At 30.8% G+C, this 26,026-nt stretch overlaps 1 protein-coding gene and 1 long non-coding RNA gene across 2 annotated transcripts in view; both read right to left on the bottom strand.

Moving 5' to 3' along the window:
• LOC124356558 (proton-coupled amino acid transporter-like protein CG1139) overlaps positions 1-25,065 on the bottom strand; it is a 53,771-nt gene extending 28,706 nt beyond the window's left edge. Inside the window, 1 exon segment of the mRNA XM_046807630.1 lies at positions 25,018-25,065. Coding sequence (XP_046663586.1) covers positions 25,018-25,050 — 33 coding nt within the window. The 5' untranslated portion in view covers positions 25,051-25,065.
• On the bottom strand, positions 407-25,000 carry LOC124356559. Its single transcript, XR_006921874.1, has 3 exons — positions 15,519-25,000; positions 12,205-12,320; positions 407-548 (listed from the first exon to the last, which is right to left on the bottom strand). It is a non-coding gene; the product is annotated as an uncharacterized LOC124356559 (long non-coding RNA).
• Positions 25,066-26,026: the final 961 nt, after the last annotated feature.

Here is a 26,026-nt window from a genome sequence, read left to right as displayed (position 1 = left end):
TATCATTATCATACTGCTAGAGACATAAAACGAACCAACATAAAGGCTGTACTTTACTCTTTCATCTCTCATACCGTTGTCATCGTGTGAACATTCAGCTGGACACACAACAAACGTTTGTCAGTACAGTCTCAACCCACCGATACGGTGGAGGCAAGATATCATTTATTACTGCTAGAGACATAAAGTAACCAACCAACAGTGGCTGTCTTTCCTCTTTCATCTTCCTACCCGTGGTGAACATTCAGCTGGACACACAACAAACGTTTGTCAGTTAACAGTCTCAAACCCACCGATACGTGGAGCAAGATAATCATTTATTACTGCTAGAGACATAAAGTAACCAACCAACAGTGGCTGTCTTTCCTCTTTCATCTTCCTACCCGTGTGAACATTCAGCTGGACACACAACAAACGTTTGTCAGTACAGTCCTCAACCCACCGATACGGTGGAGCAAGATATCATTATTACTGCTAGAGACATAAAGTAACCAAACCAACAGTGGCTGTCTTTCCTCTTTCATCTTCCTACCCGTGTGAACATTCAGCTGGACACACAACAAACGTTTGTCAGTTCAGTCCTCAACCCACCGATACGGTGGAGCAAGATATCATTATTACTGCTAGAGACATAAAGTAACCAACCAATCTATCATCCATCCTCTATCCATGTCCGGCTACAGAATGGTTGGAAATATAGGAGTTCTAAATTCACAAATCTCATGTATCGATTTACTGATCAAACAAATAGTTCAGAAATATTATAGAAACTTGCACCTCTTAGCCCCACAACTGTAAAACACATTCTTGTTTTCACCTGTCTACACTTAGCACAATCATAAAATGTGTTCCTGCGTCTATAATAAAAGGGCTGTTGTCCTGCAAATATTAACACCTCAGTTTCAAACACAGTTATATAAGCACAGGCAAAGTTCATGGTTTGCATCTCTCAGCAGATATACACTACTGATAACCACTATCATGTAAGCAATTGCCTGGTCCAATTAAAAATTTAAACTAGGGATTTTTTAGGAAGAAACAAGAACTTTTAGTCCAGAAAGTATTGTATTCATTTGATGGATATTGCCATTACATTAAGGCATTTGATATTTCAGATTAGGAAAAATACTGATACATTGTACTCTGTACATTGATGCAAACTCATTGTACATACAAATTTTTATAGGATGATTTATATTCTATTCAATTTGACATATTAATACATTGTGAAATACTACGATTCTATGATCCTTGATGTTTTACCACTACATTGAAAATATAATACTTGCTAAAGAGGATAGAAGAATTTAGAAACAGTAGAAAGTGATAAAAAATACCCCGGGGACATTATTAACATACCAATTAAAATCTATACTACTATTAACAAATATTATTTATAACTCACTTAAACAATCTTAAAGGGAAAAAAATAAAATAGTATACAAGATAGCATAATGTTTATAATATCAAAAAACATCCAGCTTGCATTTTAATTAGCAAGTTAATTGTTTCATAATATAATACTATACTTTGTATAATGCACATTTCCACGATTGACACATAAATTGTTTGTATAAATTATATCGTCTTTAAAAACAATGTGTCAGTTTCAATTTTACATTATTCTACAATTTATTATACTCTCCCAAAGAAAATATGATTCAATTTTTTGTATCCCTATTATTTCTTTGTAAACAATGTTCTTTTAATAATAATCAAAACATAATAGCACTGGGAAAATAACAGTTTTGATTGTTTTATATTTTTAAGAGAATTTAATTATCTATAGCAAGACGTTTCATGGAAACACTAATTAAGAGTTCAAACTTATCTGAAGAGTTCATAGTCATAGGATAAAACCAAGTTCTCCTATATATAACTAACTAAAGTTATATTGCTAGCTTATGAGGTATCCAATCACGTTTACCCACCGCAAAGGCATTACATGTACTAAGGTGCTGTTCATTGTGTTTTATTTTGTTATGGATTGTCTTATACAGGTTGTTTCTACTCTTTTATATGCTCATAAGAATACAATAATTTACTTATTAAAATGATTAATTGTTTATACCATAACAAAATTATATTCTACGTATACACATGGATTGTTGAAACGTATATTTTATATTTTATGTTATATTTTAAGAATGGTAACTTTTTACTTTTTCAGAAACCTGTACTTTTAATACTGAAAAGCTTACATCTTTAATTCTATACACAACTCTGGTATATGTTAAAAAGTTTGTCAAACATATTGGACATATTAGTGAATTTAATGTCCTTAGTACTGCAACTTTCCACTTATACACTATCATATTGCATTATCAAATTCAAGAAGAAACTATCTTTATTCAACATCCTATTAAAGTATATTTCAAAACTTTTCTTTTTTCAAAGTTTATTGAGCATTTTTTATTTATTCTTGAAGGTTTGGTTTTTAGAAATGTTAGTTTCTTCCAAACCCAATAGTATTTTTGGATTCAAGAAAAAAGTATCTTTGATATAATGTCCCAAAAAAATAAAAAGCATAAAATTTTTAAATAATGAGCATATTTTATGCTCTGGTAGCATATTTGATACCTGTAGAAATCTGTGGTTATCAACATAAATTATTTTTAATACATTGAAGAGTTTTTTTAATACACTAAAATTAAATAAACATTATTTTATTATCCATTAAAAGCTGAACCCTGTTGCTCCTCAAAATTGCCAGTAAAGTAAAAAAATGGGAGTTACAATTTTTCTAACTCTTAAACCAAAAACCCGCATATAAAACATATTTACTGATTTTGTTTAACTCATTCAGTAAGTGAGTGGGTGAGTTTGCTAGACGATTCAGTTTTACATTACAGTCACTATTACTAATTTTTTAAAAAAGCCTTTGAAAAATACTAGCAGTATTGGTAAAGACACATATGGGATTGGAATTTAATCAGTTAATGTATCAAGTCAAGGTCATGAACAAACCATTCTAATTAACTGTCAGCATGTGGAAACGTTCTTCTGTGGTGATACAAGCAATTATTTATGTTATTATTTCAAACATAAACACAGTAAAAAACTGAATGACTTTACAGAGATAGTTTTGGGTCAGATAACCATAAGAAAGGTTTCCTCACTCAGCAATCTTTTAGAGAAAAAAAACTTTCAATGTAAAAAATAGTTCGTTGAGCTAGAAGGAAAGAAACAATGGAATGTTTTGTTATCTATACAGAATGACTTGTTAAGATCCTGAAATGAACCATAGCAAATGCCAAATAATTAAACGCATTTCTTCAACAATAATTAGTCTAACAATTTATCAGAGGTTTGTTTTTATTGGTTGATTAAGTTTTTAACTAAATCTCAGCTCATTCAAATTATTCAAATTAAAAATATAAATTTTTACAAGTTTGTAATTGATCATCCATCATATTCATGAGAGTGCAGTACTCCCTGGCGGTAGTGAGTTTACTCCCATATGTATAATGTTAATATCAAACAGTCGTTCTGACCTTATTTTTAACCGGATTCGTATGATTTTTATATCATTTTACTTACTAATGCACTGTCTAGAGGATCCCGTGATTAATTTTCCAAAAAACTAGACTAAAAATATTTTAAAAATAACTTTGTAATTTGTTTTAAATTAATTTTATTCACGATTACTTAATTTTAAAACACAAATTTTTATCACTATCTTTATCATTGCTAAAATTGTTGATCAGCTGCTTATTGTATTGCCTACTTATAAAATAAAACTTTCTTGGAAAACATTATTCTGTTTTTAAATCAGATTAAATCAGAATGCACTGCTAAAATCAATCTATTTTATTAAATAATTTTCACTTGTACTGTCACTATCCAAATTGGAATTTAATATCTAAATCATATTATTTATGGTTTTTTATGATTCTTATATTAGTGTATTATTATGACAATAACATGACTAGATATAACAAGTTTCCGCCGAACAGAACACAGGCCGAGCCAGCCAAACATCCATCAGTTTAATCACTTACAGATGGTGCAAGATGGATTCCTATCAAAAAAGTTTCAAATGATAAAGTTATTCCTACTTTCATGTAAAACTTTGCTGTAGAAAGTTTATTCCTGACAAAAAAATACAAAGGTTATGACAAAAAATATTTATTTATTGTGTTTTTATACTTACAATATGACAACATTCTGTATGCCTTAGGAATAAAATTGATTTGATTGATTGAATTAAATGTTTCAAAGAAGTTATTGGTATTTTATTTGTACTCTATTTATTTTTAAAGAAGAGGAAGGCTTTAATGCAACAGATTAAATATTGTTTTATTGAAGTAAAATAAACAGGTGAAATAATCAAAACAAGGAATTGATTTATTTCAACACTAAAATTTACAAATCCAGTATCTTAGTGACTTTACTATTCTTTGTTTGAAGTTTGTTTTTGACGATGGAAGGATTGTGACTTTACTACATTATTTGATTGCTTGTTCTAATTTTAAGGTATTGTAACATAGTAAATAATCACATAGTTACTATGATAAGATAACTTTGTTATCTCATCCTGTCTTACATGAAGGTTCGATTTCGCCGTTTAAATTGTCATGAATCATTTTAATACGTAAAACCCACATGGGGCACAATATTTGAGCACTTTATCTTAGTAAAGAAAACTCAAGTCGATTCAACTATGAGACAATAAGCTGTCTCTTACACAATATGTGTTTTTAAAATTCATTGTGCAATGTCCACTTGGACATGCTGATAACACTGACTGTCATCTGAACTAACAATTGGTGATGAATTCAAGTTTTCAATAGTAAAAATTATGAATCATGGTTGATAAAATAAATATAATAAAAATAACTGATACATTGCATTGATGTTACCCGAACAGAGAGCAAGTTTTACATAGACCTTAATTATAAGATTTGGCTACAGCTGTAATGTTAAGTTTAACAACGTCAAACATTCTACTGAATTGACAAATTTTGCAAATTTAAACAAGTACATGACTTTGATATGATTTATTTTTAAATCATCCAAAAAAACCAAGTTTCAAATAAAAAAAGTGTTAAAACTCAATTTTTATTGTGCAAATAAGTATGGGTACAGATAAAAGTTGAAGCAATGTTGATTACAAATCATTCTTTAAAAAGAAATGAAATAGGCACTGCAGGATCAAATTGAAAGCAATCGATCTAATTTCAAGACAAGGTAAAGTAATTAAACTGAATAATAAGTTATTTTTTATATATATAAGAATTTTTAAAATGTTAAAGGATTTGTTGGCTTTAAGGTTTTAGAACGGGTTTTTTAAATGTACCCTCTTATCAGAATTTATTTAATTAATAAATGTTCTCCATTGTCCAATTTACCTCTATTTACTTTTACCTTAAGGCAATATGGACTTCTAAATAGGACTCAAAAATCTGAGACTAATTTTAGTGAAGCTCAGCTAAAGAAAAATTTTATAAAATAAAGTGCAGCAATAAGATGACTTTATTGATTAATGGCTTTGTTTGTGAAGCGCTGTAATCATAGTGATAAATATTCATATGAAACAAATCAATTGAAAAACTGATGAATGCCACGTAGCAGACCATAATTAAACTTCAATAATCCTTGGCTTTTCATTGTGTTAAGAACCTTCAAGTCTAATATCATACATAACGTTATTACACTATCAGCAAGTTATTTAAATGTTGTTTGTTAAGGAAATGGATTTATACGAGTGTGCAAAACACAACATTATAATATCACCAGGGCTAGTTAACAGCTGATTAAAGCTCAGCTGTTTTCAAACAATCACTAGCAGAACACATTGCAGAGGAACTATGACCTAATTCAAGGCCAGACAGATAAGCTATCTAACAATGGTTTAGTGACCTACCAATCACCTCTTTGTTACCAACCTACTCCTCTCTTTCGTACAGCTTCATAACTGTCTTGGAAACTAGTAAAAATTTCTAAACCTACACTTATTACACATGTATGCACTGATATTTACTTAGCTTTACTACTTTCTCAATACTATATAAACCAAATATGCTAATATGTTTTGTTTAACAGAAAACGCATGCTAATCAATTGCATGAAAATAGTAGCTTGTATTAAAGGAGTTGTGAACAATTATCAAGTTAATCATGTACTAATTAATCATATAAAAACTCTTCTCAGAAAATATTGTATTTTTTGTTCTCTTAGGACAAGAAGTTTAGAAATTGCACTTAGCCCTAAAAGGACCTTAGCACTGCTTACTTAGCCCTAAAAGGACCTTAGCACTGCTTACAGTAACAAGAGATTCTGAATGGGTAAGGTTTGGGGTAGGGCCGGAGGAGGGATTTTGGCCATTATTCATGTCTCCTTGGGAGCAGGGGAGGCCCGCTCTGTACCAGCCTCAAAACAGGCAGGGGGTGGTACACTCTTGTGTTTAGGCTAGCAACTGCCTTCAACATTTAGGGAGTCCCACCAGTCATCACAATGATCTCCTGCAGTAGACTAAAACTGTCGATCTACCCTTGCACCCCAATATCTTGATATAAATGCTACTCCCAGCCATCTATAGGGTAGCCCAGACTTAAGTGATACAGGATTTGACTGTCCCCCAGTGTTCAACTGCAACGTAGCCAGAAGTGAATCCTCCTGAGGACTCTTTTGTACGTTGTATAGTTTTATATATATATATATATATATATATATATATATATATATATATATATATATATATATATATATATAGTGTAAAATATTTGCAGTAATTATTTAGCAGTTCAATAAGGCATTTAAAACTACTTCACTAGGACCTGAAGCATATATAAACAGCCGCAGCCATTCTTTATTTATCTGATTTATTTAGGGTTATGTATCTCTCACCAGTGATAGCTATCAGCTGACTTGAAATGTAATACCCCGGGGTACAATAATACACTGTTTAGGGCACCAACTGATGCTGGCAGCACTTAAGATATTCTTACTTTAATATTTGCTTAATCGTGTAAATGGTTTATGTTGAAATGATAAAACAATTAACATCTGAACTCCACCCTTAACTGCATCCTTGTTGCAATTTCTACTGCTCATTGTGTGAAAATCATCTCATTGCTAGAGTTATTTGAGTAATTTATGATTTACCACAATTGTTTTTCTCTTACTAACCTTTAAAAAAAAGTTTGTTAAAATAATACAATAATTGAATTTATATTGAATAGTTAAAAATCAAAGTGTAGTTGGTATGCTTTGAAAATTTTACCACCCCAATTAGAAATGTTATTATATATATATATATATATATATATATATATATATATATATATATATATATATATATATATATAATAACATTTCTAATTGGATATATAAATATATATTTATTGGATATAAATATATATAATATATATAATATATTATATATATTATATATATATAATAATATATATATATTATATATATATATATATACATATATTCTCTATATATATATATATATATATATATAGAGAGAGAGAGAGAGAGAGAGAGAGAGAGAGAGCGCATAAAAACATGTTTTCTTCTATTAGTTTGTATAAAACAAGGAACTGCTTGTCTTACTTTTGTGTAAGCAAATTTTAAGTAAAAATAAACTGAATATTTGTTTATTAATTGATAAAAACATGTTAAGGACAAAGACAAATGAACTCACAAGTCTGAGAGCCATGAAGTCTGACCCGAAGTCTACAAAGATGATTCAAGCACTGTCTGAATCAATTAATTAGAGCTGTTTAATCAAGCAACCAAGCAGATTATGATAACTGCTCCCTGCAGCAGGCTTGAGAGGGGAAGGGGCTATATGGGAGGAAGTTCTGATAACACAGACCTCTGTCTGCATTTACTGATCCCAGGTTTCATAAAAACTATCGTTAAACGACACGAAACCAGGCTTTTAGCCTTGTTAACATAATTCCAAGTAAAGTAAGCCAAGTAAGGATTCGGTTAACGATTTGGCATATCTGCTGGATACACACATGTTGTATGCATGAAGTAGAGATACAAAATAAGTGCATTTCATTTTAAAATTTTACCTGAAACATCATCATCACCATAAGTGATCTTAAGTGCTTACTTACCACACAGGTCATGGTAAGAATGGTTATTACTAAAATTCTTATTTTCTTTTAAAAATGCTTTTTTCTTTAGTTAATAATCAGACATTCAATATCATAGAAAAATATGGGATTCAAAAGGTTTAAAGTTGACATGATTTTAAAGATTATATTAATAAAAATAGGTTGGATATTTCACACTATATTCTACAATAAACTGAATAATCTTTGTTAAAGAGGATTTAAATGGTCATAAAAACCAACACAACAAACACAGACTGATACACGTAATGAAGTGTAGGATGCTACTGTTTACTTAGAAAAGAGAATATTACCAAATAATATTGTAAAATTGTACATTTAGAAAATCATGGATGCAACATTAAGATTCCTGATCATTCCTGATTAAGATCTATACATCTACACAGATAAAAAAGAGGATTACCTATTAATAATGACCAGTTTCAAACTTAAGTTGAGCAATGTATTAGTTTGCATTTTTATATTCGGATTAATGGTAAGTCTCAAAAAGAATTGCAACACTTACTTGAAACAAAAGAACTAACAAAGAAGAGTTTGGGCATGACCTTCCCTACTCTCTAATTATGTCAAAATAACAAACCACTCTCTCCACCTGCCTTTAGTTGTCTACACTCAGACATTGAGTAAAATGTTCTTATTTTATGACGTTTCAGTACAAATGTGATAACATATTGAGATAGTCAGTCACCTGTTTATTAATAAAATAATGCTCCAAATGTTCTTAAGATCACATCTTTCTGTTGAACATAACTAATACAGTATAGAAACAACTACAACAACTTGTTTGTGGATATTTTACACTACAAACAGTTTAATTCTTTGGGCCTAGTAACAAACTGATTGCTTGTATTATAACCAGAACTATGTTTAGGAACAGTTGCAGAAATGTATTGACCAACAGAGAGGGTACATTCCATGTGAAAATCTCAAAAGTCAAATCATGTAAACCTTACCCCTTTAAAATTGGTGAAAATTCCCCAATTTGATGAAAATTTGTACAAATGTTCATTTTGTGGTTAATAATAAAAATCTAAAATATTTTCAAAATTTATTGGTTTGTTACTAATTTTTAAATTTTCACCTAAAGCTCTCTTAGATTCACAATTTCCATAGAATTTAGCATGACAATGATAATTTTTTCTGTCCCAATTGGAACGTTTTTAACAGATTTAGCTGAAAATTTCATTCACAATGCTACACCAAATTAAATAATTAAATTTATTTTTTAGGGAATATATGTAGTTTACTTAACATATGTAGTAACAGATATTTTAGATAATATATTTCCTACAAGTTTTATTATGTAACAGGTCAAATTACGACATTTGAATATTCGCAGGGAATTGGCAGACTGTGACGTCAGTGAATCACATGTTGTCGGAATTGAGATTTATTTAATTAATAACGAAGAAATATATTAAACTTTATACGGGAAAAGATTTAATTAATTAAAATGAAGTAAACATAACCAAAATTCGTATTTTACAAAAGTATTAAATAGAATTACGCAGAAAAGCCAATTGTGGGATAAATGACTTGTATATTGATGACGTCATAAAGCACATGTTGCTAAAAATTTAAATAAAAAGCTTTGAAAAAATAATAAAAAGAAAATAGAAAGACTTAAATTGATTAATTATAGTGAACGTGATAAATTTCGACAATTATAAGAAAAGAATCAAATTATATTTAATCGTGAAGACGCTGATTTGAACGGGAGAGGGGATGAGTATTGTTTTGAATCGGTATGTGTAGTTTTATACGGAGATTCCTTCTCTTTCTAGACTTGAAGCAAGGAGGTTGTGTTCATGTAGATCCTCCTGGGATAGTAGTGATGAAATTAATAGGAAACTGTATTATGGTGTATTGAAATTTTAATGAGGGATGGGATATTATGTTAGATTCTTAAGTTATCAAAGCAAGGTGAGTGGAATTATATATGTATGGACAGTGTAATATGGAATAAATTAATGTCAAGGTCATTTGGTTTGACTTTTATTTGAGGATCCCATTTATAAAGAAGTGTGATAGGAACTTTAATGGAGTGATATTGAATTTTTTAACCACTACTCAACCTATTTAAAAACCTGAGATAGATATAGACTTGTTGTTGGTGACAACACCACAGACATTCAAATTTGATAGTAATTTGGTATTAACTTGGAATAGTATGAGTTAGCCAACACGAAGTAATTTACATAACCAATGAGAGGGAGCACATTTTGAATAGTGATTGGGAGAGGATTGGGACAGCAAACTGTTTATCTGGAAGGTGGCAGAGTTTCAAGCAGTACCAAGGGGATGCAGCTAGCTTTGGGCAGATTTTGAGCAAGATGGCGACCAACACCATCCGGAGCAAAATGGTACAGCAACGTGGGACTCGTAACAAAATGGCGCACAACTACATGAGGTTTCAACAACACTAGAAAACCGATACGCAGCAAATTACCGCAGCCAACGTGGGGCAGATCCGCAGCAATTACAATTTTTGGCTTTGTATCCTATTAAAAGTTATTTGAAACATAAACACTTCAGTAAGCACCATTAAAGTTCATTTATAGATAAATCAATTTAAAAAATATTTTATAATTTTATTAATAAACTTAAAAGGAACATTTTTACCAATTCTCATCAAAATCTGAGGGAGTGGACTTAAATTTTATTTTTCTGCTGGGTGGTTTGACATGGAATAACCCACAAGTATTCCAATCAACAATGCGAAAATAGGGTGAGAAACAAAGGATGTTCTTTTTCTTTCATATTGTATTGGAATGCAAATAATATATTACAGCTATATTAAATTAACAAGTTTTGAAAAGGATTGCCCGAACATCCTTGTTCCACAAGAAATGTAACCTTCCTACCTCCACAACCAGTCGTAGGTAGTTGGTAGACGAATACAGACGTACAGTGACCTGTACTCTGTAGTTTAGTTTTAATGATTAGTGTTGTGTATAGTTTTTATTAAGTGCATGTTTTAGAGTTAGTGAAGTTGACACACAACATCGCGGTTGTGATTCCTGACATAGGCGTGCTACAACGCTTTGGTTTGATTTGTTTATTTTAACCTAGTTTGTAATTATGTGTTAGGTTAGTTATATACCTGAAGAAGAGATCAGATTGCAGATCTCGAAACATAGTGTTACTGATTTTTTTGTTTCACTGAACGATGGCAAATGTCCGGAAAAATCCTGTTTCCTTCACAATCCTTCCATCGTCAAAAATAAACTTCAAACAAAGGAAGAAATGTAAATTTTAAAGGTAGATGAAAAACAAATTTAAAGATTATGTCAAAATACATAATTTTATAAATAGGGAATTAACGTTAATACTTGCCTTTTCCTATGGAATTTTGAAGTTAAACATAGTATTTGAATATAATAGGGTATATACTTTTATGTTTATTATGTAACTTGTTAAACTCGCTTGATATACTAACATCGTTGATATGGTTCCACATGAACATCTTTGTTGGTACATTCTAGTAGCTATAGTTGGAACTATTTCAAGTAATTTGTTGTCTCTAAGGCACAAAACATTTCATTCTATATTTACTACTTTACTTAACTTTAACTTTTTAATCAGTTATTTTTTTAAATTAATCAGACAAAATCTGATCTCTCAAAAATATAGTAAGTTTAAAAAGTACAGATTTTAGTAGTAGAAAAAATTGTACAAGCAATTTTGTACAACTTATTTTATTGATAAACATTCCAAGTAATAGCAATGAACAGATAGTTGACTTGCAATGTAATATATCTGTCTATAATAGTGGCAACTGGCTCTAGGCCTACCTAGCACTGGTGATAAACCATGTTAAAAAATCAAGTTATTCAGTATTACCAAACTTTTATATCGTTGTTCTGTATGTTTTTACATGTTTTATTAAGAAACAGATAAATTAATAGATGAGAAACAGTATAATTAAAACATAGTTACTCTATGCTCAAACACTACTGGCCAGATAAATAAGCCCATGGACTACTCACTCCAGCAGTAAAAGAAAGCATAAGAAAGTCTCACTCAGCGTACAAGCAAGCCAAGATTCTCACCTGAGAGTATATTACAGTACTAATGGTCAATCGACAACTAAAATGCAGCTACTCACATTGCATGTTACGCCCTCTAAATTGTTGTTGATGGTGTTGTAATTGCGGATCTTCGAAGCCATGATGAGTTCAGTGTGAATGCAGCAACTTTAATAAAGCAAACCAACACCAAGCACTACAAGAAACAAGCACTGTATTACAGATTAGCAAAGACATAGCGCATGCAAAGCAGAACAAAGCATTAACTAATTACTCTACTCAACTGACATCAAGACTTGACACTATCAAACTAACATTAGGTCTAACATTTCATAATATATAAATAAAACATTAGGACACTGTGACCAGGACTACACATACACATGTGAATACATTGCGGTAATGGTCTAGCTGCCCATCAAGCATCGCAATGTATAATGTTTTATTAATTCTTATTTTATTCATTTAATTTTAATACACATGTAATTCTCATACCAGAATTAAGAAAACGAGTACAAATAAAATGTACTTATGGAATAGTAAAGCTTATGTTTAAGTATATAGCTACATTAAAATCGTAACTTCAGTATAAAAATATATCAAAATCGTGATTCTCTCATCAATAAAATTATTTTTACACATTAATAATTTTAAAAAATTACTTTGTTTAAGTTAGGGTACCAGTTGGCAAGTCTCAGTGGAAATGCTGTAAGGCTTGCAGCAGCCTATTGTAAGGGGAGGGTTTGTGAAGGTCTAATTCATACAGAGGTCACAGTTCTCCAGACAGAGTACAATAACTTAACCCTTATAGTGCCAATGTTCATAAATACAGGCCTTGAAAATCTACAAAGAAATGCCAACGTCGATATATATGGATGTTGCAAAAACTACTGAAGGATGCTACCTCCATACATACAGACGTTTCCTGAAACAATTCTACCACGATAATTTTAAACCTATTATAAACTTGTTATTGTATTAAAAATCTGAATGAACCAAATAAAAAAAATTACAGCAACGCTAATTAACTGTTAGTTTTAAATTTAGTGTAAAACAACGCAATAAAGTTAAAATGTACCTTTCTAAACCTTAAAATTACCTGTAAGTTTAAAAATATTAATAGAACATTGCTATGTTTTTCAGTTTTATTTTCTTTTTCAAGTATTATGTTTTATTATAAAATATTTTTTTCAAAATACTACATTACATGTGAAACAGGAAACATATATAATGTACAAAAAAACATTTTCCTTTACTATTTTAAAAAGTTCAATACATTTAAAAAGAAGACGTTTTATATTTTTAAGAAAAAAATTTATTTTTTTGCTAATAGGTGAAAAATTATAAAATATGAGATGTTTGTAATTTTAACAAATTTGTTACTAAAACGTTGCAAAATGGCTAAAATTGGCCTGGCATTTTTCAGTAGTACTGGGAGGAAATCCCTGGCATTCTTCGAAAAGACTTAATTTTTGTCCTGGCAGTAAAAGGGTTAAACTAACAAATTTAACAGGAAAACTATTATTTTTCAGTGAAATGACAATGATTACATTTTCATCCTGTACACAAATTTTCAAATAAGTTATTAAATCTGTGTGTTATTTAATCTGATTTCTATTCAGTTAAAACTCATGAGAATGTAATACATTAATATATGGATAACATAAAACATCTTAAACTTCATATGTCATTAATACAAAGTTTCTTTGATTTCTTGAATAATAATAAGCCAGAATGCATCTTTCCTTCATAGAAACATTTATAGTGAAAATGGATTTTTATATCTAATAGTTATATATAAAAGGGAGTATTAATGTAAAAGGTTTAAATTATAATCTTTATATATATATTTCTTGTGTGCGTATATATGTCACTGAACTCCTCCTAAACGACTGGACCGATTTTGACAAAATGTTTTGTGTGTGTTGAAGGGGATTTGAGAATGGTTTAGATTCACAATTTGGTCCACTGTAAAATGTTTTTTTAATTAATTTTTAATTTCTAAGTAGTTGTTGACTTTGGTATGTTTCACATTAGATCTGGCAGACTGCACTATGACACGTAATACAAAGTGAACTGATACTTAACAGTTGTTGATAATTTCAGCTGAAGTTCATCAAAAAGACAGAAACATTAGTTTACATTCAAAATTTAGAAAATTCTTATTGTAAAGTGCTTGATCATTAGTGTAATGCAGATTGCATAGACGAAGTTATTGTCTAATTTTAAATTTAGATTGCACCAATGATCAATAAACTATCTAATGCAATGAAAATACTATTAAACGCTGTTATAAAAACCACTTCATAGTACAAAGCCATGAATGTTTGCACATAAGGTAATCGAATTTGGTTAGATCGAATGTCAATGAAAAGAGCCGAAAGAAGATGCTTTATTATGATCGAAATTGGTTTTCGTTGACACATTTTCTTGATCGGAGCAGGTAAACTCCATAATAATACTGGAAATATCTTAGACAGAAAATTAATTTTAACGAACCGAATTTGATTCTTTATAACCTGATTGGTTTCTTGAGATTCATCCATATAAATTAATTGTACTGAATAACTTATCAACACCTAGCAAAAGCCACGAAAGAGGCAGGAAATATGGTATATACCTTCATAATACACCCAAGAGGTTCATGAGGGAATGACTATCAATTATGTCAGGAGTGTTTAGAATGTGATAGAAAAAGAATACATGAATATGGTGTACTGGTATTCAACAAGAAATTGCGTGCGAAACCGCGGGGAACTGCTAGTATAATATAAATTTACCAATTATTATAGTATTCAATTTAAAATACAACAATTGATAATTACCAATTGATGATGATAATAATTATAAAAGAGCATTTATTTATTATTTAGTTAATTGTATATCATTTCAGTTTTGCTAAATGCTTGCAATGTCATAAATTAGTTGCTTGTAAATTCTATTGGCAAATTCCTGCACATGGCCTATAAGTTACATTGGAAACTACTTAAAATTTATAAATCGTTTGAGTGATTATTGAATTTAAAAAACACCATAAGTTTAATATATACATGTACATTTAGTAATATGTGTATAATGTACCTATTTCACATTTAGAGAATAATATGTGACGGTGATCCCAATAGCCCATTAGCCCATTTTCCCTAACGGGACTTCACTCACAATTAATTGGATCATCAGTATTATTAGCAAATTTATAGTAAATTTGTTGTTTAAGTTATTTTAATTTTAATATAATTTTTATTAATACTTTTCATTAGCAAAAAAAATATACAATTATATCTTATATATTAAAATACAGGATTTAACTGTATCATGTTTAGTAGTGTAATTATTTGTGACCATTACAAAAATAACTAACTGCCTATGAAATATGAACAGCAGTGTCACTAACCTGGGAGGAGATGTGCACTCTTTCACAGAAAAGGCAAAACTGACAAGCAGAATACTGTCAGACAGCTGAGGCCAGGCTCCCCAGTGGGAAATTTCCATCCCCCCCACTATACAAACCCACAATGGGGACACTAACTATTTGCCATCTCCAGGATTTTGTAAGGGTCAAAGTACATCCCTTTTTAAATAGGGTTCTGAAGTTGCTCTATATTTTTTACCAAGCAACAGAACTACATTATAATGATAACACTAAGAATGTTATAACTTTAATTGACTCTGAAACATTACTTTGACGAATTTATTATTTAATATTCCATACGATTACTCAGAAAATTTGTAATCATCAGCATTTTTACTGATAACATAAAATATCCTCGTGCACTGTTGAAAACAGATAAATTTCATAAGTTGTTATCACTCTATAATTATCAAATTGAAGATGCCTCATAGTTTTAGGGTAATTTTTTAATGTAGTTGTTACTATAAGTAATTTTATTGCTGACAAATTTTTATATATATATATATATATATATATATATAATAAGAAGACCCACAACATTGAAACTCACAAATATCTAAATAGCATCACAAAGCGGTCCCTATAAATGTCTTGCCCTATGTGGGTTCATAATTAGGTAAACAATTTTTACTGTGAATCCCCATAATTTTAGATAGTTAAATTAAGTTATCTGTTTTGTAAGATAATTAATAGTTCACACTTTAATACAATAAGCTGCCATATTACCCACTGAACGCATATGGTTCACAAAATCGTTCAAGACGAGTGTTTAATACATAACTGTGACAGGTTTCATTGTAATCTGTCAGAAATTATGGTAGTGATTATGTTAACATGTATTGCTGCTAATTTTTCTTATATTTCAGCTTTTTTAACTTTTCAGCTTCTCTCCAAGATACAAATAGCTGAAGTATAAATATTCCCTTTCAAAACACGAGCATCCAACATTTTAAGCCTTAATAGAATTATATAAACTATGTTCAGTAATAAAAGTACTTATTACAGTAATAAAACTGTTGGAAGAAACTTAGACAGTTAATATTTTCAGTTTTTATTGTGTAGGTAATAGTCTCAAAAAATCTGGCTAAGAAACTTCTCCAAGGCATGTGTAACTTCCATCCCACATTCAGTTTTATTTAAATATTTAGAAATGAAAGCAGTTATGATCTTTAAAAGCCTGGACTACATTTCATGAGCCTACAAATATATCAAATATATTTTTGAATGGGGGTGGTTTTTGTGTCAGATTGGGTGATTGCAATTGGAATATTTCTATGAAATCTATTTTAAATATAACTTAATGGGACATAAATAACCACTAGTTCCCACAATATGGAACTCAATGGGCCACTCCTAGAAGTGCAGCCCATTTTTTAATATACTTGAAGGATAATAGAGATGGTCTCACAAAAACTAATAATTCCTCAAATTGAACAAAAGTTCTTAAATTTTGTTAATACGTAAAACAAAAGCACGAAAGTAGGATTTTTAAACAATTTTCTTTTGAAGTAACATGTTCCTTTTTCATGAATATAACTGGCAGTTGTACATTTCTACATGAAGCAACTTTTTCACTTCCCGTTCAATTTGACATAATCTCATTTGATCTCTAATTGACGTTCACCTAACCTATTCACTGGTTACAACAAAACAGCAAGCGCAGAATGGCGTTTGACACAGTAACATGTTCATCAGTTATTTCTGTGCAAAATTGACTTGTAGACAATGGTTAGAAGTGGCTCATTTACTGAAACTGCCTCTCGTGGTCACAAAAAAGTAAAATATTCACTGGAACTGTAACTACAGCCTGGCCATTGTAAAGAATGCCTTGCGCAGAATGGCGTTTGACACAGTAACATGTTCATCAGTTATTTCTGTGCAAAATTGACTTGTAGACAATGGTTAGAAGTGGCTCATTTACTGAAACTGCCTCTCGTGGTCACAAAAAAGTAAAATATTCACTGGAACTGTAACTACAGCCTGGCCATTGTAAAGAATGCCTTGCGCAGAATGGCGTTTGACACAGTAACATGTTCATCAGTTATTTCTGTGAAAAATTGACTTGTAGACAATGGTTAGACTTGGGTCATAACTGAAACTGCCTCTCGTGATCACAAAAAAGTAAAATATTTTACTGGAACTGTAACTACAGCCTGGCCATTGTAAAGAATGCCTTGCGCAGAATGGCGTTTGACACAGTAACATGTTCATCAGTTATTTCTGTGCAAAATTGACTTGTAGACAATGGTTAGACTTGGGTCATAACTGAAACTGCCTCTCGTGGTCACAAAAAAGTAAAATATTCACTGGAACTGTAACTACAGCCTGGCCATTGTAAAGAATGCCTTGCGCAGAATGGCGTTTGACACAGTAACATGTTCATCAGTTATTTCTGTGCAAAATTGACTTGTAGACAATGGTTAGACTTGGGTCATAACTGAAACTGCCTCTCATGGTCACAAAAAAGTAAAATATTCACTGGAACTGTAACTACAGCCTGGCCATTGTAAAGAATGCCTTGCGCAGAATGGCGTTTGACACAGTAACATGTTCATCAGTTATTTCTGTGCAAAATTGACTTGTAGACAATGGTTAGACTTGGGTCATAACTGAAACTGCCTCTCATGGTCACAAAAAAGTAAAATATTCACTGGAACTGTAACTACAGCCTGGCCATTGTAAAGAATGCCTTGCGCAGAATGGCGTTTGACACAGTAACATGTTCATCAGTTATTTCTGTGCAAAATTGACTTGTAGACAATGGTTAGACTTGGGTCATAACTGAAACTGCCTCTCATGGTCACAAAAAAGTAAAATATTCACTGGAACTGTAACTACAGCCTGGCCATTGTAAAGAATGCCTTGCGCAGAATGGCGTTTGACACAGTAACATGTTCATCAGTTATTTCTGTGCAAAATTGACTTGTAGACAATGGTTAGACTTGGGTCATAACTGAAACTGCCTCTCATGGTCACAAAAAAGTAAAATATTCACTGGAACTGTAACTACAGCCTGGCCATTGTAAAGAATGCCTTGCGCAGAATGGCGTTTGACACAGTAACATGTTCATCAGTTATTTCTGTGCAAAATTGACTTGTAGACAATGGTTAGACTTGGGTCATAACTGAAACTGCCTCTCATGGTCACAAAAAAGTAAAATATTCACTGGAACTGTAACTACAGCCTGGCCATTGTAAAGAATGCCTTGCGCAGAATGGCGTTTGACACAGTAACATGTTCATCAGTTATTTCTGTGCAAAATTGACTTGTAGACAATGGTTAGAAGTGGGTCATAACTGAAACTGCCTCTCATGGTCACAAAAAAGTAAAATATTCACTGGAACTGTAACTACAGCCTGGTAAAGAATGCCTTGCGCAGAATGGCGTTTGACACAGTAACATGTTCATCAGTTATTTCTGTGCAAAATTGACTTGTAGACAATGGTTAGACTTGGGTCATAACTGAAACTGCCTCTCATGGTCACAAAAAAGTAAAATATTCACTGGAACTGTAACTACAGCCTGGTAAAGAATGCCTTGCGCAGAATGGCGTTTGACACAGTAACATGTTCATCAGTTATTTCTGTGCAAAATTGACTTGTAGACAATGGTTAGAAGTGGGTCATAACTGAAACTGCCTCTCGTGGTCACAAAAAAGTAAAATATTCACTGGAACTGTAACTACAGCCTGGCCATTGTAAAGAATGCCTTGCGCAGAATGGCGTTTGACACAGTAACATGTTCATCAGTTATTTCTGTGCAAAATTGACTTGTAGACAATGGTTAGACTTGGGTCATAACTGAAACTGCCTCTCGTGGTCACAAAAAAGTAAAATATTTTACTGGAACTGTAACTACAGCCTGGCCATTGTAAAGAATGCCTTGCGCAGAATGGCGTTTGACACAGTAACATGTTCATCAGTTATTTCTGTGCAAAATTGACTTGTAGACAATGGTTAGACTTGGGTCATAACTGAAACTGCCTCTCGTGGTCACAAAAAAGTAAAATATTTCACTGGAACTGTAACTACAGCCTGGCCATTGTAAAGAATGCCTTGCGCAGAATGGCGTTTGACACAGTAACATGTTCATCAGTTATTTCTGTGCAAAATTGACTTGTAGACAATGGTTAGAAGTGGGCCATAACTGAAACTGCCTCTCGTGGTCACAAAAAAGTAAAATATTCACTGGAACTGTAACTACAGCCTGGTCATTGTAAAGAATGCCTTGCGCAGAATGGCGTTTGACACAGTAACATGTTCATCAGTTATTTCTGTGCAAAATTGACTTGTAGACAATGGTTAGACTTGGGTCATAACTGAAACTGCCTCTCGTGGTCACAAAAAAGTAAAATATTCACTGGAACTGTAACTACAGCCTGGCCATTGTAAAGAATGCCTTGCGCAGAATGGCGTTTGACACAGTAACATGTTCATCAGTTATTTCTGTGCAAAATTGACTTGTAGACAATGGTTAGACTTGGGTCATAACTGAAACTGCCTCTCGTGGTCACAAAAAAGTAAAATATTCACTGGAACTGTAACTACAGCCTGGCCATTGTAAAGAATGCCTGGACTGGTACTGGGACAAGAACTGAAACGATGAGATAATAGTGGCACTAAACACTGCAACGAGTCCAGACAGGCTACATTTATTATTGTCACCTTTCTCCCCCTCCCTTCAATCTTTTATACTATAGCTGGATTCAGCAGGTTTTAATATGTGAAAATGTTTTTACAATTTTTATTTATCCCCAATTTTAATCTCTAGTTTTCAAAAAATGTTTCAAAAACTTTTCTATTTTATGTGATTAATTATAAATATTAATAATTTTGATATTAATAAAACTATACATCAATATATTTGATAAGCCTGTACTTGATGTAGTTTGTAATATTCAGCCCAAACAAGACTAAATAAATGTTGTATATTGTTTGTAAAAACATTAGAATTACCACTACTGATTATTAATTGGAACATCTTTTGACTTATTTATGTTGCAATGACGAAAATCCTATACATGTGACACAACGTTACAAAAAGGCATTCCCTTACAACAGAATCGGTGCGACAGTTCCGAGACTGGAACGACCTTTGCACACCTCTGTCGATGGTACTTGTGGAAAGTGGTATATACTGGAGTGATGGCTGAGCTATTCTACTATTTATTTCACAGATATTAACACTATGAACAAAATAAGAGAGATCTTATATATTAAATTTATCTAAGTTCATGTCTCAACAAGTGTGAGAGACCTAATAGTAATAATTATAAATCAGACTAATACCTAATGATTTGGTACCTCAATTTACTCGATTAATTTGTTTTTTTATTAATGATAAATCTAACCGTTCTTCAACATTAAATAATAAAAGGAATGTGCAGGATATCAATTATCCTACACAAGTTTATTTACATTTACCTATTTTTATTTATCATACTTAAAAACATACCATTATTAACAACATTATAAGTGTTTTTATACGACATATACCTGTTAGTATAGTATTGTGTTAAAAATTACTCCCAGACAACAATCATTCAATGATTATAATTATCTAACCTTGGTATTTTTAGAAGTGAAAACCATATAGCTTATCTACTCTTGTGTTTCATAACTAAAATAGTTGTCAATATGGACCTTCAGTTTTCCTTGTCTGCTTATGTAATTTTTTTCAATGGAATATCGTAGGAAAATCTCAGAGGCTTTTGTAATTTATTTTATGTAACAAAGAAACAGATAACATCATTAAATATTTGGTGACTGGTCTTTAAAGTCAGTGACACCATTTCAAAAATTTAGGAAAACAATATTTGCCTTTACTTTTCTATATGCTCTGTCCATGAATTATTTTCGCCACATTTAACATACATTAATTGTATAGATGAAGAATAGTCTAATGTTTTTTATTACTTTTTACGACTTTCTAATCACAGCACTAATACTAATGTGTAAACAACAAGAATTTATTAAATCAATTGATAAATCAGTTGACTTTTAATTGATTTCAACTCTAATCAGGTGCATCAACCTTGATGGTTCCTGATACTACAGCCATGGTCATGAACTTTGGTGTATCTATGAGCTCTACCATGTCATCCATTAAGATATTGGTTTCTTTCCTCCTATCTCATATCATCCCATCCCATCAACTTTTACAAAGTGTGATAAACATTTGTTGTGGTTGTAAAAAAAAGGAAGTTTACCATGCTTTGATTATGTAGTTAATAAAATGTATAACTATTTAAAAAATTGCCTTACCTTATTTGAAGTCCTGAATAGTAATTATAATATTTAGTCATCAAAACATTTGTTGGACTACCTTGTTAAGCAAAACTGATAAACATCCAGGTTGAATAGTGCTGTAAAGAATCCATAAATCTGACTTTAAGACTTACGGATAAACAATTATGATGACGACAAAGAGAAAATCTACTTCATAAACAAATATCCACTGAAAGGTAAATGTGCCATACTTGAATCAACAATAAAATTCAACCATGTTCAAATTTAAATATTTAGTAAAAAACTTAAAATTTGTAATGAAACTGTCACATTGTTTAAAAATCTACCTAATACTAATCACTAACTAGACAGTTTCAAAATACTGTTCTAAAATATTAAATGTCATAAATTAATGGAAAGTATAATAAACTGTTTATTACCTCATGAAACACATCAAACTTTCTAAATTTCTCTCTTATGAGTATTTTGATAATTTTGAAATTTTGATGATATAATTGATCACAGAAAGCTAATTGAATTATTACTGGACATGAATTTCTTTCGTGTAGTTATAATTTTAAAGACATCTCTTCATTTAATGTTTTTTTTATTATTATTATTTATCTAAAAAAGCAACTTAAAATAAGGTGTTAGTAGAGAGTCAATCGTATCTAGTTTCTTAGGTCCAAAGAATTTCAAAAGTAGTTGTAAACATGAAAATAAAATAAATTTTTATTTTATTTTGTATAGAAAAAAAACTATTTCCAGTCATCAGATTTGAATTGGTTAGCAAATCACACAATACAAATAGAAAAGTTTAATTGATCAAATATATTTAGAAACAGTTTGGTGCTGGAAGGATAAACACACTAAATCTTTTTTGTATTAAAATACATTTTTGAACATATTTTGGCAATAAACATTAAAATTTTAAAAGATTAGGAAAGCTTACAGTTCTCTGTAATTGGACAACTATAACAGGTAAAAAAATTGTTTCTTATTTTACCAGTTGAAAAAAGACAAACATAGGACTCGTCTTTGAACTGTTTTCTAAACAAAAATAAAGTAGTAAAATTAATTTAAAAGTATATGGCAATTGCTACAACATCTCTTCATTGTTTCTGTTCAATTGTACAACATTACTGTGCAATTCACCTAATGAAACCCTGATAATCCAAAACTTATTATGGGTTATCATTATACTTGTAATGTTACATTTTTGGACATAAATTGCAGTTAGGAGTGCATAAATTGACTGCTGATCACACTGACTCACATGTATGTGTATTTAATCCAAACTTGAGACAATCATCTACAAAGGCAAAGGTCGCCAGGCAAACAAGGCTAGGGTTGCAATGGAAATTTACCACAGAAGACCAGCCACCAGTTTCTGTACAAACAGACCGGTCTTGCATGTTTGCTGGGTTACTGTTACAAATATTTGGTCTATTATAGATGTTACTCAATAGATAGGTATTATCATTCTTAAATAATCCTTGTCTCCCAGTTTATTATGTAATGTTTGACATATTACAGAACTGTTTCTTCAATGGTCTCCTGAGAAAAGTTTGTCAGTTCACTGGTAATCATGTAGAATATTGGTCATGTCTCCACCACTAGTGTGGGTACAATCATAATTAAATCAATCATAAAACATAGGACAGCTATTAATTATTTTATTGCAATTTATTGCATACTGACTTCTAAGTAGATTCTGATGATGTTTAGCTTTAATGCTTTGTATTTACAACACATGTGTAGCTAATTCCAAGATTGTTCAAATAATTTTAATGTAGATTTTAAATATACAAGTTTTATTCATTCCTTCTGTTCAAAGAACTGTATAAATTTGGTCACTGACGGAAAAGTATAGAAAAAAACATTCTTACCTGATGTATATTTGACCTAGAAGAGAGAAAAGTGTTAAGAAAAAATAAAGAAAAGAGTTAGAAAAATTAGAGTGGTAAAAGTACATGAAAGCGTGTATAGAATAAATAAAGAAGAATTTATTAATATAGGCCCTATAATATAAAAATAAAGTAGTTGAGACATTCAGAACTGATAGGTTACATACAAGTACAGGGAGGTGACATTAATAACCAACTGAGACAAATATTGAGAATTGAAACATATAAATTACTAGCAGAGTAACCAAGAGAAAACCCAATACGCTGCTCTACAATACTGTAGACATGAACTACAGTGGATTAGGAAGACTAAACAATGCAGAAAAATTAACTGTTTAACTGGCAAACTGTTCTCTTATGACATAAATGAGTTTATTGCATATTACTACGTAGAATGTGTTTGATAGTACGTAACATTGAGTTATCTCATATGATAAATGCGTAGTTGGACTATTACTGAGTAAATGTGTTCTTGATTAGAATTTGTTTACAAGATAAGGCATTGCAAAAAGCTGACATCAAACTTCATCATAAAAAATAATACGTCAAGTTACTGTAATTATTGTGTTTTGGTTGTATGTTTGCAATTTATTCTAGTAATAATCCATGTTAATATTGATTTAGGACATTTTAATATAAAAATACTATTTATAATACAATATAATAGAATTACAAGTTAAACCTTTATAGGAATAAAAACTGTACAGTCTTATTTTAGAAGTTAAGATGTTATTTAAGTTTTTAATAAGTAAACCTCTTTAACATTAAACATTTTGATTAACACCTTAAACGTAACTTACGAACAATTATATGACTGGTGGACTGGTTACAAGGTTAATCTGATCACTCTGCAGGCAGCCGCACTTGTTATTTTTTGACCCCATTATCTAGCACGGCATTGGCAAAAATGGTAAAATCTTCAAAAAGTATCATTAACTTATCCATTTGAATGTTGACATCAAAGCACAATTAGAAGATACCAATCACAACTTTTAGGTTTTCTTGGCATTAAAAGTTTTGAACTTTAATGCTCAACCCATAGGTAAATCATAATTTACCTATTTTTGTAATTAAAAAGAACACTGAGACATTATTTCAGTCTAAAATGCTAAACAATTATTAATACCATGTAGCTACTTTCTTCAGTATAGGTACGGGAATACATTTTGTTAATTATTAAAAAGTAACAAATTTATTTCTATTTATTATAGTTATTTCTATTATAGTTATTTGTAGTTACAAAAACATATAAACTTATCGTATACAGTAACTGATCATGCACATGCTGAAAACATAGACATGCCTCTTGTACTTTGTGGAACAGTTCAGTTTAGAAAAAGACTCACTTTCATGGGACGCAGTGGAGTAGCATCCACCATGGTAATGTTAGTGGAAACACCTAAACCCCAAGCCATTCATTGTTAGTCAGAGATACACTATCTAACAGGACACTGAAGAACTCCGCATTACCTGTGGACTGAAGCTATATAATATTTTCAGTCATGTGTATTTATTATGAGGTTTTTTTGTCACCACTTAGGAAATGTTGTTATGACTTAAAACATGCATTTATAGTACATTTTAATTGTACTTCAGCATTTTCAGTTACTGAAAATAATATTAAAAAGACATAAATTTCGACTAAAATACAGCATTTTTTTATATATTTTTAAAATTATCTAATTAACATTTAGCCGTTTTTTTTAAATGAAAACTAAGAGTAACCTTATTTGATGAAGTTAAGTATTCTAAAACTTTGTAAAGGTAGTTTACTTACCACTGTAAACTTAAGTTCATCAGGTAATTTGTGTCAAAACTGAATTAGATATTGCTTAAACTAATTCATCACAGATACTACAATCAATGGAACTTCTAACCTACTATAACCAAATAAATATTTACTTTATGGTGTGAGCAGAACTCTTATCTGTGTATTTAATGAGAAATAATACCCCCTCATTAATCCACTGATATGGGGTAAGACCAGACAGACCAATGAAACTTTTTCCACTTAAACCTCTTTACACAATTTTGTAGCTAATTTGTTATTCTTCACTTAAGGTATATTAAATCATAACTGTTTAGTTGCAGATAAAATTATATGAAATAGTATTTGACTAAAAAAGTAAATAATCATATAAGTACATATAAGAGGAATTTTCAACAAAAAATCTCCAATAGATTACTAAAAAATGTTTCTGAAGCTGAAAACTAACTTTCTAAAATGTTGAATATGAAACTGTTGTCCTATACTATCACAACCTTTTTGCACAACATACTTTGTACATAAACATTAATTAGTCAAAGTACATAATGTTCCATTTGATCATTTTCCATTTAATAAACACAATATGT

This window comes from Homalodisca vitripennis, chromosome 3 (assembly GCF_021130785.1).
Source record: "Homalodisca vitripennis isolate AUS2020 chromosome 3, UT_GWSS_2.1, whole genome shotgun sequence".
NCBI classification, from domain to species: Eukaryota; Metazoa; Arthropoda; class Insecta; order Hemiptera; family Cicadellidae; genus Homalodisca; species Homalodisca vitripennis.
Note: the sequence above shows the minus strand (reverse complement) of the source record. Positions and strands in the feature narration are given on the sequence as shown.